We start from the raw sequence: 16643 nt of genomic DNA on the forward strand, positions 1-16643 counted from the left end.
CAGTGGTCCTAGAGGTTAGCTGTCTTCCCCGGGAAACAACTATTATTTGCTGAAGGAGGTTTCTGTGTCCTTTGAGTACAACTTCTGTAGCTTTAGCTGTGTATTGATGTTGACGGGTCGCCTACAATGCCTTCATCCAATGTGATATCATTCGCCAATTAGGATCTAAAAGCTAGTCCAGTGACTGACTGTCTGAGCTTTTGACGCGTGACCAAGAAGTTACAGAAGGTTTCTCTCCTAGGCATGCTGCACCACAGTTTATATTCTTTGGGTGTTTTGGTAAAGTCATGTAGATAGGTTCAAAGAAAATAACAAAAAACTATGACGTTTCGATCACAACACAAGCGATCGTCATCAGGAGGCAAAAAAGCGGGCAAAAGCTGCTGATGCAGGCTGTTTTAAAGGTTAAAAAATGGGTGTAGCCCAAAGGTCATAAACGATGTGGGCGGGGCTAGTGATGTTAATGTGAGAAATTAGCATGTTAATGTGAGATCGGAGGGCGACCTCCACGATGCGCGTGCGGTTGTGGCTATGTTAATGTGAGAGATTGGCATGTTAATGGGAGATCGCAGAGCAGCAACATCGAGCTCGGCAAGCGAGGTGGCTGTGTTAGGGTGAGAAATTTAACCTGTTAATGTAAGATCAGAGAGCCAAAAATAACAACTAACATCGGAAGGTGGTAGGATGGGAACATCACAGCCAGTTATGACTTAAACTGGTTGATAACGTCCTTCCAATGATTACTCAGTTTATACCCGTCTTCTCGATTGAAATTGTGTCTATATATATGGATGGCTTCATGAACGAATCTTTGTTGATAGCCAGTGGGTTTGAAAACTACCATCGTCTTAGAGAAATCAGCTTCTTGTGAGTTCACCGCATTAAAACAATGATCAGCCACGGCTGAGGTATTGGTCCTACCGTGTTTCAGATCTACCTTATGCTCACGAACATGGTCCGAGACATGTCGCTTAGTTTCCCCAATGTAACTACTGCCGCAGACACAGCTTAGTTTGTAGACCCCGGGGTATTGCATGTCAGGGATCACATCCTTCACGGATGGGATCAGATCACGAATTTTACGTACTGTGTTACATTGGGGAAACTAAGCGACATGTCTCGGACCGTTTTCATGAACACGCCTCGCCGAGCTCGACGTGTCTGCTCTGCGATCTGCCATTAACACGCTTATCTCTCACATTAACATAGCCACCTCCGTGCGCTCGTCTTGGAGGTCGCCCTCGTTTCTCACATTAACATAACTAGCCCCGCCCACTTCGTTTGTGACCCTTGGGCTACACCCATTTGAAACCTTTAAAACAGTCTGCCCCAGCAGCTTTCCCCCTCTTTTTTGCCTCCTGATGACGATCGCTTGTGTTGTGATTGAAACGTCGTAGTATTTTGTTATTTTTTTGTTGTTTTCTTTGAATCTATCTACGTGACTTTACCGAAAGAGCCAAAGAATATGAATTTCTGCAGTCACGAAAGCTTTAAGTCAAGATTTGCACCACAGTTGTGGTGTCAACCTGTCTACTATGGGTTGCTGGTGGACACAATCGCTGCCCTACATTGTAGGTGGGTAGCATTAGGGCTTCAGTGCTGAAACTTAGTTTCTGCATTCTCTTCACAGATGGCATTGATTTGTATGGCTCAAGTCCAGTGAATATAGCTTGATTGGCAATTCAATTTACTCTACGGGATGTCCCTTGTCCACTGACAGTTTCTTCAAGTCAGTCAATGTTGTACCAGGCCAAGGTGGTAAACACACCAGGAGGGATATTTTGCTGCCACAGCAAACAATGCCTGATAGTCAGCTTTTGCATGCACAGAGTGGTGTCAGACCCTTCCATTGACCAAGACATTTTGTTCTGGCATGTTTATCAGTTCTACATTTCCTGTCAGTGATTTCACAGCATATGGCAGAATACTATGTTTTTTCTGGCTTGTTTTTACCTCATGAAATGGCATAAACTAATAACTGACCAAGGGAACTGATAAGTCACTCGAATCCCTGAGGGGCGTTTTTACAGTCCTTTGTTGTCATCAGCATACGGGGCAAAGAACCCGATGACTTAGTCTGGAAATTTGGCTGTCTCTTGGTCCACTTTTGACATAGCGGGTAGCCACAACTCGTATCTTGCATCTTAATATCAGATATCTTATGTATAGCTACCTTGGTGATAGTGCCCACAAACAACAATATATTTAGGAAAAAGGTTCTCATCCACTTAAAATGCAATATCATGAAACACCAAAAACATGAGGGATCGAAAAAAGACGTCTGTCCATTTGGAAAGGTTATCACCTAATTAATTTGCTCATATTGACCATGCATAGCAATTGCTACCCCTAAAGAATTGTCTGCTCAGGTGCTACACGATATCTGGTTTGGCCCATGGAATAATATCTGAAATGCTGCCGGTGAATTATCGAAGCAAGCAGTGGTGTTACTACGTGGTGCATGGCTTGATATTGATGACCACAGCTGCACTGTGGGCTATTCTTAATTGTCCATCGGTGTAGGAGATAGCCGCGTCTTCCCTGCCATGTTTGTTTACTGAGATAGATATCCTTTATTACGTTACATTTTATATCAGTAAATGTTGGGACAGCATTTTTTACACAGTACCGTGTGTATACCAATGTGGTAGCCTATCCAAAAAACACATTTGTATAGAGTAACACACATGTGCTTAATGAGAGCTCCCTCATTGTGTATGTATGTTGAACTTATTTCGCACCATATGTAGCCAACTGTGCTTCGGAACTTAAAACTCAGATTGTTGTGCATTGCGTAAGCCCAGGCATATAACAGTAACATAAGTGCAACCAAGTCGGCATGTGCACGTATAACGATAACAAATGCAACACTCATTGTGTGTCTTCTGTCTCTTTACAGCATTTGGCCACAATGAATGCTATGATCCTGGAGTCCCCATGAACGGCCGACGCTTTGGGGACAATTTCCTGCTGGGCAGCTCGGTGTCATTTGTCTGCGAAGAAGGTTTCATCAAAACGCAGGGCTTTGAGGAGATAACGTGCGTGACGCAAGGTGGAAGCGTCATCTGGAATGGGCAGATACCGACGTGCGAAGGTAACAGCAGTGGTTTAACCGTTTCGTGAACATGACAGTTTAATTACGGAGCCGCGGTGAAATAAAAAGTCTGCCATTACGGCAATTGTTTTAATTTATTTGTAGTGAGTCCAACTGAGTCGCAGACGTTGTTACTTTTAGAGGCAACACCTTTATCTGCCCCTTTACCAGATACAACCTTGGGTCGTGACCACCCAGCTAACTACACTATACAGGGGAGTTACTGCAACGAAGGGTCAGACCCTTGCTCGGGTCTCCGACCACGTGGTACCCCGTAGGACGAGGCGCTTCCAGCTGAGACGTGGAACTTCCAGCTTGTAGAACGAAGAGAGACCCCGGTCCCTCTCAGCCCCGCCCGCCTTCCCGAACATTCTCGTTCCCTCTCGATCCTTCTCAAGAGCTCTCTCCGACACACGTGATCACCCCCTAGTCCCCCCACCTGGGGCCCCCTGTATGGACATTCCGGATCACATTGTCTGCAGGGTCAACCAGAGTGCCATGGCCCGGGGAAACCCTGCCCCTGGGGTGATACTCACCCCCTCCCCCTCGGGGGAGCCCCCATCACACGCTGTGCGTGGTGCCCGCACTATCCCAGTGCTCGCCAAGCCCCGCTAGGGCTGGTACTACACACAGCCACCCACACGGTGCTGTGCATGATGTAGGAACATCGAACGGCATGACCCTTCCAGGCCGGCACCGTACAGTGACATCCCCAATGTTACTACATATTTACAACGTTACAGAATTAATGTGGGTACCTGCATGACTTACCTACAAGTTAGTCATTATCAGAGTGGCTATACAAAATAAAAGTAACAATTCAAAAGCTGCATATGCCCCTGAAATTTCATTTCGGATCTGAGTAATGTTTTGCAAGTATGTACCACATCCAGGGTGCCACGGTGGTGAGATGTTAACTACCTCTCCTGGTATGAAGGAGGTTGTGAGTTTGATCCCGACCCTGATGCCTGTATATTTGGAGTTTGCATTTTCTCCCCGTGGTCGCATATATATTTTTTCCGGTTCCTCTGGTTTTTCCCTCAATATTTAGAAATATGCATTTTAATGAATTTTGGCTGCAATAAATTTCCACGTGAAAAGCCACTTCCTGGTAAAATAAAAAAGTTTAGTTTTGTTATTTTATCCCATAATTGTATGTAATGGTCACACGTGATTGTCTCTCTTCACTGGTTTGCAGAGGATATCATGCACCGACTGTGTGCCATAATATCTGTCGTAGAGACAGAAACATGTGGTACTCAGCTTGCAATGTTGCACTCATTGCGAGCATTACAGACTAACTTACACATTATACTGGCAGTAGCAAGCCTGCTGTGAAAGTTCAGGAGATTAATAATGCTTAAGACTCGTGCAGTCAAACAATCAGAACCCTAGTAATGAACCAGAAATGATATTACGGATTTTATAAGCAGCAGGCAGAACACACAGTGGACTGATGTGTGATTCCCACGCATTTTTAAAAATAAATGCTGTACATAGCAGTCGTAAAAAAACATAAACTGAGTAAATTACTCCATGCTAAATGGAAATTACAGAATTAGATAAATAATAATTTATAATGCCGTGGAATTTGGGATCAGTAAATTATCGTGTTTATGTTTCGGCATTGCAGGAATAGATTACATTTTTACTCCATTAATTTCAATGAACTAATCAATGCTTGCTACCATGTAAAAAATTGCAATACACTGATAATTTTGGTGTGTACCTATAATTGATCGCAACTGATTATAACTTGCCAAGTCATTGATAAAACTATTGGTGGCCTGTTTTGCCTGTCATGTATTGAGACAAACAGTAAAGCAGTGACTCAAGGTCAATTCACGCATCCTTTTATTGTGTCGTGACAAGCATTGTGTTTGTGTCTTTCCCTGCAAAGTTGTGTTCGGCAGTTATGCCGATAAACATATGGTTGTTATTTTTTTTACCCACAGCACCCTGCGGAGGGCTCCTTTCTGCACCTGTTGGTAACATCCTGTCACCGGGATGGCCGGGCCAGTACAAAGATTCACTTAGCTGTGAGTGGTTGATTGAAGCGCAGCAGGGACATGCCATCAAAATCAAGTTTGTCAGGTACGCAACGAGTTAGCACGTTAAAAGTGAGTGTTTTCCTTAGAGTGTATTTTTAAATCTCCTAATGAGGCTTAATTACCCAAATGTTAATATATATATTTGTTTTCTTTCCGAGTTATGTTAATTTTATTAATCAAGTTTTCACTGTTCGAATACATCTTGATTGCCTCTCATATATATGAATAATATAACGAAAATAGCATAAAATTACGCATTGAAACCGTACACAAACCGATAGTTTTCTGCCACTGAACAAAGGAAAATGAAATGAAGATGAATATTATCACTGTTATGGATGCTGTTGTGGTGTCATAGTTATCCCACTGGACTTGCATTACTTCCGATATTAGGAGGCCACTGGAGCTATGCACTTTCAAATCTAGATTGAAAACTAATTTTGTTAGAACTGCTTTTTGTGGTTAGTTGTTCTTCCCCCGCACCTCCAATAGCACGGTTGGCTATGTACGGCGTGAAAGAAGTTCGACATACAAACACGCAAGACATTCAGATGTCACCGGTTTTATCTCCCAAAGCGGCAGTTGGAACAATCCCCCCACCTCTGTCCACCCAGCAGTATAAATGGGTACACCCCAGTCGATGAACAGGTAGTGTTTGGTGGCGTAAGTAGATAGATAATCCGACCTATTCCAAGATATCTGGCCAGCATGGAAGAGGAGGCCAGATACCCCCTAGAGCGGATTTCTAGAGCTGCTTCTGGTGGATGCTCTTCTGCCACAAGGGGTGTGAGGAAGACATTGCAGGTGCTGCATCTTTACCTTTTTCTCAGTGTTGAAATATTGTGTTTTGTTGATACGCGCGTCTGGGTTTTATGTGACTGATTTGCAGATTTCAGACCGAAGTAAATTATGATGTGCTTCAAATTCACGATGGCCGAACTGAAGGTTCCCCTGTTGTTGGCTCCTACCATGGAACCCAGGTTCCACAGTTTCTGCTCAGCAGTGGCAATACCCTGCTGCTGATATTCACGACAGACAGCAGCCGCTCCAGCTTTGGCTTCCACATTCAGTATGAGAGTAAGTGATGTCATTGTTGCAATGCCTATTTGATCCAGTACTCGCCGATTTACTCCAGTCGCTTGCTCATTGGCAGTAAAGTCAGCTCCATATCGCTCGTCTGTCACTACTCACGTGGATTTTGTGTTCACAAACTGTTCTCCACTCATATTGAGGACGCTATTAGACTGGCTGTTTCATCTCATCCATGCCGCAGATTTAAACACGTCTCTCTGCTTCTTTACCTCACACTGCTCCACTTTGACGTTTCCTCCCATCATCTTTGGGGCACCGCGTTGGCGAGATGTTAACTACTCTAACTTGGTATACAGGAGGTTGTGGGTTCGATCTCGACCCTGACACCTGCATATTTGGAGTTTGCATGTTCTCCATGTGGTCGAGTGTATTTTTCTCCTAGTCCTCATGTTTTTCCATCCACATTTAGAAATATGCGTTTAGAGTATTTGCTAGGGATACATTTCAAAGTGACAAGCCACCTGATTAGGCTATCATTTATGGCCAGGTCGCTTCTGAAACAAAGAGCTATATAGCTTCGTGCACCTTACCTGGTAAAATACAAAAAAAAGCTTACGTTGTTTTCTCCCAAGTTCTTGTGACCTTGCTCAATTCAATGAATACATTTTCTCATTGATTATATGTTTAATATTGCTGTCTGCTGTTGCCCACTTGATGCATTGGGCCTTTGAACCTATGCACAGAAAATGTGACATAAACAAAGAGGAAAACTCGAATACTGCAATTGAATTATTGTTGACATTCTAAAACAGCGTAGCATAATAAAATAATATTTAAATGTGCTCATTGTTCTGGGTATTGGTGAAAGTGCATGATGACGTCTTGTTACTTCTCTGTTTTTTATTTGCAAAAAATATAAAAAGCAAACGCTCAAACATTGGCTGTTGTTTACCTTAACCCTTTCCCGTTCCGATGATGTACGTCATCGGAACGGAATTGGAAGTAAAAGTCCATACAGGAGGGCGTGTGGCAGTTAGTCGCCAGCTATCATAGAGTAAAGATATTGTGAGTACAATATCTTTAAAAACCAGCGGCACTAAACCTCTCCAAATAATAAAATTCACGCTGAGCCGCTTGCATCTTCCGAGATTTAGCTGTGTAGAGGACCCACCATGCAACTTACAGACGTTTCGGAATGGGAAAGGGCTTGTCATCAGTCCTTGAAGCAATGGGCAGAAATCCCCATCCCTAATGACAGCAGTAAGTTATTTTTTCTTTCCCTGTAAGACTGTGGAATTCTCACAAAATACCTATCATTTTACTGGAATGCATTTCCTCATCTATTATATAGTAATCCGCCTGTTTACATCGGGGATGCATTCCTCAAATGTGCGACACATTGTAACGACGTAAATCAAATCACTTTTTCCAAATCACCAAAATACTGTACGTAAATAATATATTGTAATTTTGATTTAAAGCTTTCGTGACTGCAGTAATTCATATTCTTAGCTCTTTCGGTAAAGTCACGTTGAAGGGAAACAATAAAATATATAAAACAATAAAAATTCTCACGACGTTTCGACCATAACACAAACGGTCGTCATCAGGTGTGAAAAGCAACGGCAAGAAACATTTGAAAGAAGTGGCGGCCCGCATCTATTTATGCTTCTTGCCGTTGGTCTATTTATGTTTCTTGCCGTTGGTTTTTCACACCTGATGACGACCGTTTGTGTTATGGTCGAAACGTCGTGAGAATTTTTATTGTTTTATATATATTTTATTATTTTATTGTTTCCCTTCAACGTGACTTTACCGAAAGAGCTAAGAATATAATATATTGTACTTTGTAGTACAGTACGTTTATGTATGCGTAACGCAAAGTAGTTCATGCACAGGGTAGGTGGAGGCAAAGGCCGAGGCAACAAATACAAGACTAGATGGATACTGTCACAGACGTAAATGTGGGGTTGGGGCAACGCAAATCAGGTAGCGGTGTTAATAATAACATGACGGCGTATTTGTGAAATGACGTATAAGGGGGAGACATACCTTTAATCCATTATACCTTGAATATAGTTCTCACTTTACTGGCCCTAAAGGGATGATGGGAGACTTGACCATGGCAGGTATATGGATATATCATATGTTCCCATTAGAAGTTTGATTTTATATTACAGTGAACTCTACCTTGGCCATTAGTTTTAATATAAAATTTTTCTAATAATTAAAGTAAAACATAATACATTAAATAATCACATTTCATGCAAATTATAGTCAATGTATTTTTTTAGACGTAGTTTGTTGATTTTTAAAAAATCCTTTTCTTGAGTTGAAAAGTTAAGAAAAACTCAAAATAACTTAACTGCAAGCTGAACAGTTTTTTTTTTGCAAATGAGAGATACATTTTCTTCTGCAGTAATTTGTCATCTTGGAAGACATTTAAAGAAAAGTCTGATAATGAACTTAATGCTCTTCATCACTAATTATGCATATGAGTAGATACATTATGTCATCTGCGTACTATGCAGTTTTTTTATCGGCAGTACATTTCAAGTAAGATACTTGAAATGCACTTATTCATCTGACAAATTAGTCTTTGAGAAAATGACTGATATTATTTTAAAATGTGTTCGTGCAGGTGGTTATGAATGCATTTATGGTTACTAAGAGTTACCTTGTTTTGGGAATGATTAAACTTTCATGCCACAACTAATGAGTAATTTTATCGCTGTACCGCGTGCATGGCAGTAATTTGGACAGAATGCCCAAATCCGATCTAAAAGCCTCTTGTTTCACACGTTTATTCATTGACCGAGGGCACGTCTATGCTAATAATAATACTACTACTGATTTTTTTACTTTTCGGAAGGTGTACAACCTTTGTGTGATAATATAATCTCTAGTGTGATGCTCCATTCAGTTATTTCAAGACTGCTCACTGCATTTCAGCAGGTTCATGTCAGAAATTGTTTGCTCTCGCTTTAAGCCCAATAGGAGAGATTACTTGTTTGCATGCGCTGTTCCTTTTGTCTGACGTTTCGGTGTGCATGTAAGGGAGTATTACATTTTGAATGTGCTGTTGCTGTCTTGTTTGCCTGCAAGGTATCCCCGTGGACCGGCACTCTTGTCTAGATCCAGGGATCCCTGTAAATGGACAGCGCATGGGCAACGACTTTTCCATACGCGCCACCGTTACCTACAGCTGCCGGCCTGGCTATGCGCTCAGCCACACCAATCCATTGCGGTGCGAAGCAAACAGACGCTGGAACCACCCCCTTCCCGCCTGCGATGGTACGTTATGATACATTATTCATGAGCGTATTGACATATTTACTACTAGCCACTTGTTTGTTCTTATTGTTGTTCTTGTCAGCCTGTAATTTTCCATGCTAGGCAATGGCTTCTCCCATGTTCTTCAACTCCTTCCATTGCCTCGTCGCTTCTGTCCGGTAGCGGCTTCCGAACTCTGTAATTTCAGCTCGTGGTCTCTTCAGCTGTCATCCTCCGCCGCATTTTTTTCCCTTTCTCTCCGTATCCACTCTGTCGTCAAATTTGTCCATCTCTGGTCAGTTGCACCTCCCATTAGCACTGTTGACTACGTATGGTGTGAAAGAAGTTCAACCTACATACATGCAATTTCTCTCATAACATGTCGTGCCCATGTTTGTTTCATGCCAATTGTCTTTGTTTTATAAACTTAATGCCATACGCTATAAATATGTAACTTATTTCTGACATGTACAATTAAAATATAAGCCGTTAAGTGAATCTATTCTTATGTTCTTATGAAGGGAAAATTTTGCAGGTTTGTACATGCCACAATGTATCTATATAGTTATTGATTTATTATGTCAATTGCTGTTTTTACTTTCTCACCAATGCAATTGGATATTTTTCAAAAGCTGTTAGCAAAATTTACGTAGCAGGTGTCCTAATGAGTGCTGTCTACTTCACAATGGACATTCAAGATCCCACAACATTTTTTTTTAAATGAGTAGGCCCACATGTGCTGGCATTGCAGTCCAAATTTGTCAAATTAGAAACATTGTTGTACTTGCAAATAACGTTAATGGGTTAAGCTGCATAGCAACAATGCCACCGATTGTTAAACTACTGCAGATTATTATCATCTGTGAAAACATAGGTGCCTTCACGATCGCCTTTTGCTATAAAAATTGCACCAAAATACCATATGTACTGAACGTCATGGCTTTTTTCTTTTGTAAAGTGATCTATTGTACTTATGCATTTGATTATTTTTGAAATAGGAGCCATTTAGGCACCTTCTTTATGATTCAGTGAGCGGACCACAGCTAGAGCCGATGTTGCTCAGGGTGATTCTCCTGGGTGACACGAGGTCATGCTTTTGTTTAACCCTAACCATGCTTCCCACCTCCTGTGCTCGCACCACACACTACGCCGCGGAGTGGGGATGCATGTCTAAATGTGGATGAACAAATATAATGCTCCACGACACGAAGCCGTTTAATAATTTTTTGCTGTACGCACGTCCCCGTGTGCTTGCATAATATAAAGGATTTACCAAGTGCAAGATGCACGAGGCATTCCTCGTGATGAATTAAAAGTATACATTTTAATACACGTGTTACATTTTATAATACAAAAAAGGGGAATGTCAGTGCATTATGCACCCAATTCGTCTGTCATGCCCATGTCATTGCTCATGACATCCCTGGCAAGCTTTGATGGTTGTAGACAGCATTTCTTGAAAATGCTCAGGGACCAGAAAATATTACCCTGGCTTGTGGGTTAAATGGGCAAATGTCAAAGCCATGTTATACCCAAAATATTGGTCCCCTCAGCTTCATTCTGCTCATTCTTTTCTCTCTGTGGACGCTCGTGCTATACTGAGTCAACAGATGAATTCCCATACCCACTTAATAATGTCTGTCGGGAATCGCCACAGGATACAATCAGGTGCAAATTCATTTTGACACCATTTGCAAGAGTAAACCATGGTATAGTAGAGCCGAGCGATCCCTCCAGGAATCATATTCAACTCCTGCAATTCCACCGTGGATGTTGCATGCAGGAATCGTAATTATTCAGTGGACGACTCGCTTTAATTTGAATGAGGATTCTAACACGGATTCTGCCATGGAAATCATCTGGCAATGAGATGAGATTCTAATTTAATTCTATTATGGGTCTGGCTTAGCAGAGCATTGCCGATTCCAGCTGAGCAGAATGGAGATTTTCGGATGATTTTATGTTATTGGTATTTGCAAAGCTTGGGCTAGCTAGCACAACTTTTAATCAGATAGTTTCCAAAATAAACAGAGTTATAATTGCTTGTTCATGGGTTTTAGTCAAGAATTCCATCGAAAAATAGTATTTTAAAACATATTCTTGGCTGCTTGCATGCTTGCACATAATTGTATTATTCCAGATTAACACGGACAATTGAAATGTGTATGTGGCTCACATAAATATCATAAACCAATATGATGTACACCTGGGGGAACAACATTTCTGCAGAGTGATTTTTCCCCCCTCGAAGTTGTGTGGATTAGTGCATTGTGGTTAGGAATTCTACATCCAAATCACCTATTGGGGGACTACGTGGCTGTTTCATAGTCTGATTAAATGATCATATGGGGAATGCAAAATAACGAATGTCAAGTTGTTCATATCCACAACTGTCAGAAAATATATCCCATTATATTGGTGCAGCTTCAAATGATTTTTTAAAAATAACTTATATATTTGTAAATTGGGGGGGGGGGGAGATAGGGTGGAAAACTTGATTTTATTAACATGCATGCGAGTTCAGTTATCTAAAATATAATTGAGCACCCCTACCTAACTGGCCTGGCATATTTTATTACAACAATAATAATACTAATTTAGCCCTTTGTAAATCCACTGCTGGATAAAGGCCTCTCCTACCATTTCAGTCAAAGGGAGTTGTTTAATCACACTTCCCCATATTTGTCGTGACACAGGCTGATGAAGGGTTGGTCTAGGACAGGTTCACATATCACTTGCCACTGATGTTATCTATAGCTGGAAATCAAACTTAGGTCATTGGGCACATACGTAGCACAGTGCGCTAACCTGCTGTGCTACTCTCTGCCATGTTTAGCAAACTTTAATTAAAAAAAAATTCCCATGATCACAAGTATGATGTGATACCTTCACTTTCATGTCAAGATGGTGCAATAATGTGGAACTGCAATGTGCTGCATACAGTATAGAGATTGGTACACTGTATGCATATAGTTGTATTGAATTATTAAGGAAAACACGATGACAATTTCGATTTAAAGCTTTCGTGATTGCAAGGATTCATCTTCTTTGGTTCTTTCGGTAAAGTCACGTAGATTGAGAATAAAATAATAAAATAACACAATAAAATTCTCACGACGTTTCGGCCACAACGCAAGCGGCCGTCTTCAGGTGAAAGGAACAGACCTGTCGGGACGACATTGAAGCTCTGTCGTCCCGACAGGTCTGTTCCTTTCACCTGAAGACGGCCGCTTGCGTTGTGGCCGAAACGTCGTGAGAATTTAATTGTTATTTCATTATTTTATTCTCATTCTACGTGAATTTACCGAAAGAACCAAAGAAGACGATGACAATTGTGTGGTGTGATCTTTAGTCCGACCCAAGGATGTCGATGTTGCTTAGTTGACAATACCAAGACAACTGTTGCCAAATGTCGGGAACTTTCAGTAATGCATGAGCTGTCAAGTCTCACTGGGTGCAAACTGGCAATGACAGAATGAGAGAGTTGACCTCGCTTTTTCTCACTCGCATCTCAGAGTCATGCGAATGAGCTGTGCCAGTTGAGATACTGTTCTCGTCGCTATGGGTTCCTACGTGATGTATATCCAAACAAGAAAACGTGTTATGAGAAAAGTATGTATCGAGAGCCGCTCGTTCTTCTTTACCCATACTTCTTCGCTGTGGAATTCCCTACTTGCACATCTGCTGACACCGCTGACCCTGCTGAAATTAAAAAAAGTGTATTAAAACTGCCTGTCCTTTTCATCAATACTTCTTCTGACACCTCCAATGTACTTGTTGTTGAGGCTCTTCACTACGTGGAATTGATTTTAATAGCACGCACGCTGCAGTGTCACACCTTTTTCTGGCTGCATATCTAAATGGATGACGAAGTGTCAATGATGAACACCTGAACAGATCCAAATGAAGTCTTTGTGCTCCATTTTAGATGTTGGTTATTTTAGCGACATCTTCCATGACCGACATCTGCTTGGATGAGATACAGCACAACCATGAGTCATCCTTCAGCATCAAAGCATATTGTTCAGACATTTCCAGAGATTAGATTCTTATACCTAAACCAATCTCCAAACATATTTCTATGTTCCTAAGTTAATTGAAAACATGTGTATACCTATGTAAGCTTTTCTTTGTGGAGTGCAGGCATTAATAGTTAATGTAAAAATAACATATTTTCTCCTATATTTTCAAACCTACTTTTCCATGCTATCATGTTGAACATTCTTAATATGTGTATATACATTTACGTCCTTTACAATGTACAAATGCAATGTTCACACCTGCATTGTATCTATAAATAAAGTGACAGGTGACCATACAACGCCTTTTAAACAATCAATATGAGGAAGCGTTTGCTTCAGGGCTGCCAAAAGATAGGCAGATTCCACCCCTGTGCACAAGGTAGTGTCAGTGCTGCATTGAGTAATGGAATGTGAGTACACCCACCAGGGGATTATCCATATCCTTCGGCTTAATTACACAATAATGGCTATTATTCTAGAATTGCTTAGCGAAAGTGCTGCAGTTATAGAGCTATGCTTAAAATAAAAATAGCTCATGCTTTTGTACAGAGCCTGCAAGCCTACCCAATTATGAATTAAAGATCAATAGTCATTCCTTTAGGTTAATTATTTAAACACGCAATGATTGGAATGTGCAGCTTTGATTTGAATGCTCTTGCACGCTGCGAATGTGAATACAATTTGTGAGATGCACGTGTTCTGCAAACAACTCCAGCGTTTGTGTGAGCACCTTTGAAACAAAGCTCTGATCTGACACAAGCAGTCGCATAAACGAGCCGCCAAACTGAGCTTACGCGCACAAGCTTGACAAATGGGTTCATGATAGTGTTATGAAGTATGTTTTGTTGTTACATATATGAAGCGTGGCGGTTATTGCTTCCAGGAGGGAAAAAAAATCCTTTTGTAATTGCTGGAGGTTTGTATTAATGTGCAACATACGTACAATATTGCAGTGCCACTAAGTCACTAAACATGTGTAGCCTCCAGAGGTATCTGGCGATGTGAGAGGGGATGTGAGCATTGATTATAGACGGGTTATTAAGCATCACGCTTCTGAGTGAGCCTCCCAGGTGCAATTCTGCAATGCATTCACTGTGTTCTTTTCATCCCTTTAGCACCATGCGGAGGGTACATCCAGGGACACAGTGGAATAATCCTGTCACCAGGTTACCCTGATTATTACCCCAACTCCCTGAATTGCACGTGGACCATTGAAGTGTCTCATGGAAAAGGCAAGGTCTATTATATATAGTGACTTCAATAAATGCGCTCATGCACGCATGCCAAACATTCACGGCGCACACTGTTTCAAGCGGCCACGTGTAAACCTGACTAACGTTGACAATGCTCCACATTCTGAAGACTCATTACACATCTGGGAGTCTGATAACATCTCCTCCCATACTGGGCACACTGTCGATATCACACCTCACCTCCTTCACCTCCATCATTAGGGTTGTATTAAAAAACGTTTTTCCTGCAAATTTATATTTTCCATCAGGCAAAAATGTCAGGTTTCCTTTCCTCTGAATTAGTGGAAATATGTATGAAAGTACGTATACCAATTTTCAGCCCTTTGTCAATCAACTAGTTGGCGGTCGTTTGACCATACTTCACCACGCTGGTCAGTGTGGGTTGGTAAAGGTGAGCCCAGCATAGTTCAGAATCACTCACCACTTATAATGGCATGGTCGGGTATCGCACTCATCTTCAACCCGCACGGCATAGTATACTAACCACGAAGCCACCGTTTTACATGTAACATTTTATTTAAAGAAACCTACACCGATAAAAAAATAAATAACATGATACAATGTTCATACAACACTTCCCCTGCACTGCTATCTTAATTTCTATACGTTCATTGACCATGGGAACACATTGCGCTTTTCTACACATTTCTGCGTTTTGTTAGAAATGTATGTTGCATTGTTGCCATTGCATTTTGTGTAAACCAAACCTCTGCCTGATGCAGGGGTCCAATTCGTGTTCCACACGTTTCAAGTGGAAAACCTGCACGACTACCTGCTCATCACGGAGAACGGCAGCTTCTCCCAGCCCCTGGCTCGCCTCACAGGCTCCACGCTGCCCCCCGTGCTCCACGCGGGCGTCTACGGCAACTTCCAGGCACAGCTGCGCTTCATCTCCGACTTCTCAATGTCCTACGAGGGCTTCAACATGACCTTCTTGGGTGAGGAGCAACGCACAGCTTGTAGAATTTTGCGCTCGGCAGCATTAGGGGATGACCGGGGCCGGACATCTTGGACGTTACCCCACGCTTCACCTTTCCACGTGCGACATGCCGAGCGACTATTTGTGTTGAACACCTAGGTTGACAGAGGCAGGAGGATTAAAAAAAAAAGTACACCATTGTTTCAACCTTTAGGCTGTAAGTCCAGGGTGCTGACCATTACACCACGGTAGATAATGAAATAAAACCGCGCCGAATGGGGGGGGGTTACGTTTATGGAAAATTCCGTGTTTTCAACAAATAATAGACATTTATTGAAAAATAAGGTTGCGTTTCTGGCTGCATAATTATCACCTCCCTCTTTGTTAAACTAATTCTCCAAGATGTATACCCTTGTTGCAATAAAGGATGCTTCGTCGCTCTCCATTCCTTGTGTGTGTGTGTACACTCTTTATTTTTTTATTTGACCTCAACACAAAACCCTAGTATCCAGTTTTCTTCCCCCACCGTGGCACTCACGCCCAACGCTCGCCCCTAACACGGTCACCTGAATATCCATCTGACAACCATCAACGAGTGGTCAGCTAGATGTATGCGACAATGTGCATGAACATTTGCGTCGTAAGTGAACGTGTTGTGTACAGGATGTGTTACATTATCACGTAAAAACATACGCAACAAACATACATGGTAAATAAATCATTCTCACAGCCAATTCATTAATGCCAAAGTACATTCCAATGGATACAGAACTCTCACCTCTCGCAAGCATATCTAACATCTATCTTATTAGCAATCTTAGCAACGTCGAAACCACGTACAGGTGAAACATCATCCCCACATTCCAGAAAACAGACCTCATTAAGTAATCCGTGCAGAGCCCGAACCACGTGTTCTATAAAAAAAAAACGCGTTCGATAAGCTATTCCTCCAGACTAAAATAAAAAAAAATTGCCACGGATGAGTTGATCTATTTTCCA

The 16643-nt window shown here is 41.7% G+C and overlaps 1 protein-coding gene across 1 annotated transcript in view; it reads left to right on the top strand.

Annotated features, from left to right (window-relative positions):
* Positions 1-16643, top strand: part of LOC116941582 (CUB and sushi domain-containing protein 3-like) — a 409001-nt gene that overhangs the window by 255001 nt on the left and 137357 nt on the right. The window contains exons 15-20 of the mRNA XM_032952774.2: positions 2900-3094; positions 5050-5188; positions 6035-6222; positions 9283-9471; positions 14588-14704; positions 15448-15663. Coding sequence (XP_032808665.2) covers positions 2900-3094; positions 5050-5188; positions 6035-6222; positions 9283-9471; positions 14588-14704; positions 15448-15663 — 1044 coding nt within the window. The remainder of the gene's footprint in view (positions 1-2899; positions 3095-5049; positions 5189-6034; positions 6223-9282; positions 9472-14587; positions 14705-15447; positions 15664-16643) is intronic.

This window comes from Petromyzon marinus, chromosome 12, assembly GCF_048934315.1.
Source record: "Petromyzon marinus isolate PM22_M1 ecotype Great Lakes invasive population chromosome 12, UKy_Petmar_22M1.pri1.0, whole genome shotgun sequence".
NCBI classification, from domain to species: domain Eukaryota; kingdom Metazoa; phylum Chordata; class Hyperoartia; order Petromyzontiformes; family Petromyzontidae; genus Petromyzon; species Petromyzon marinus.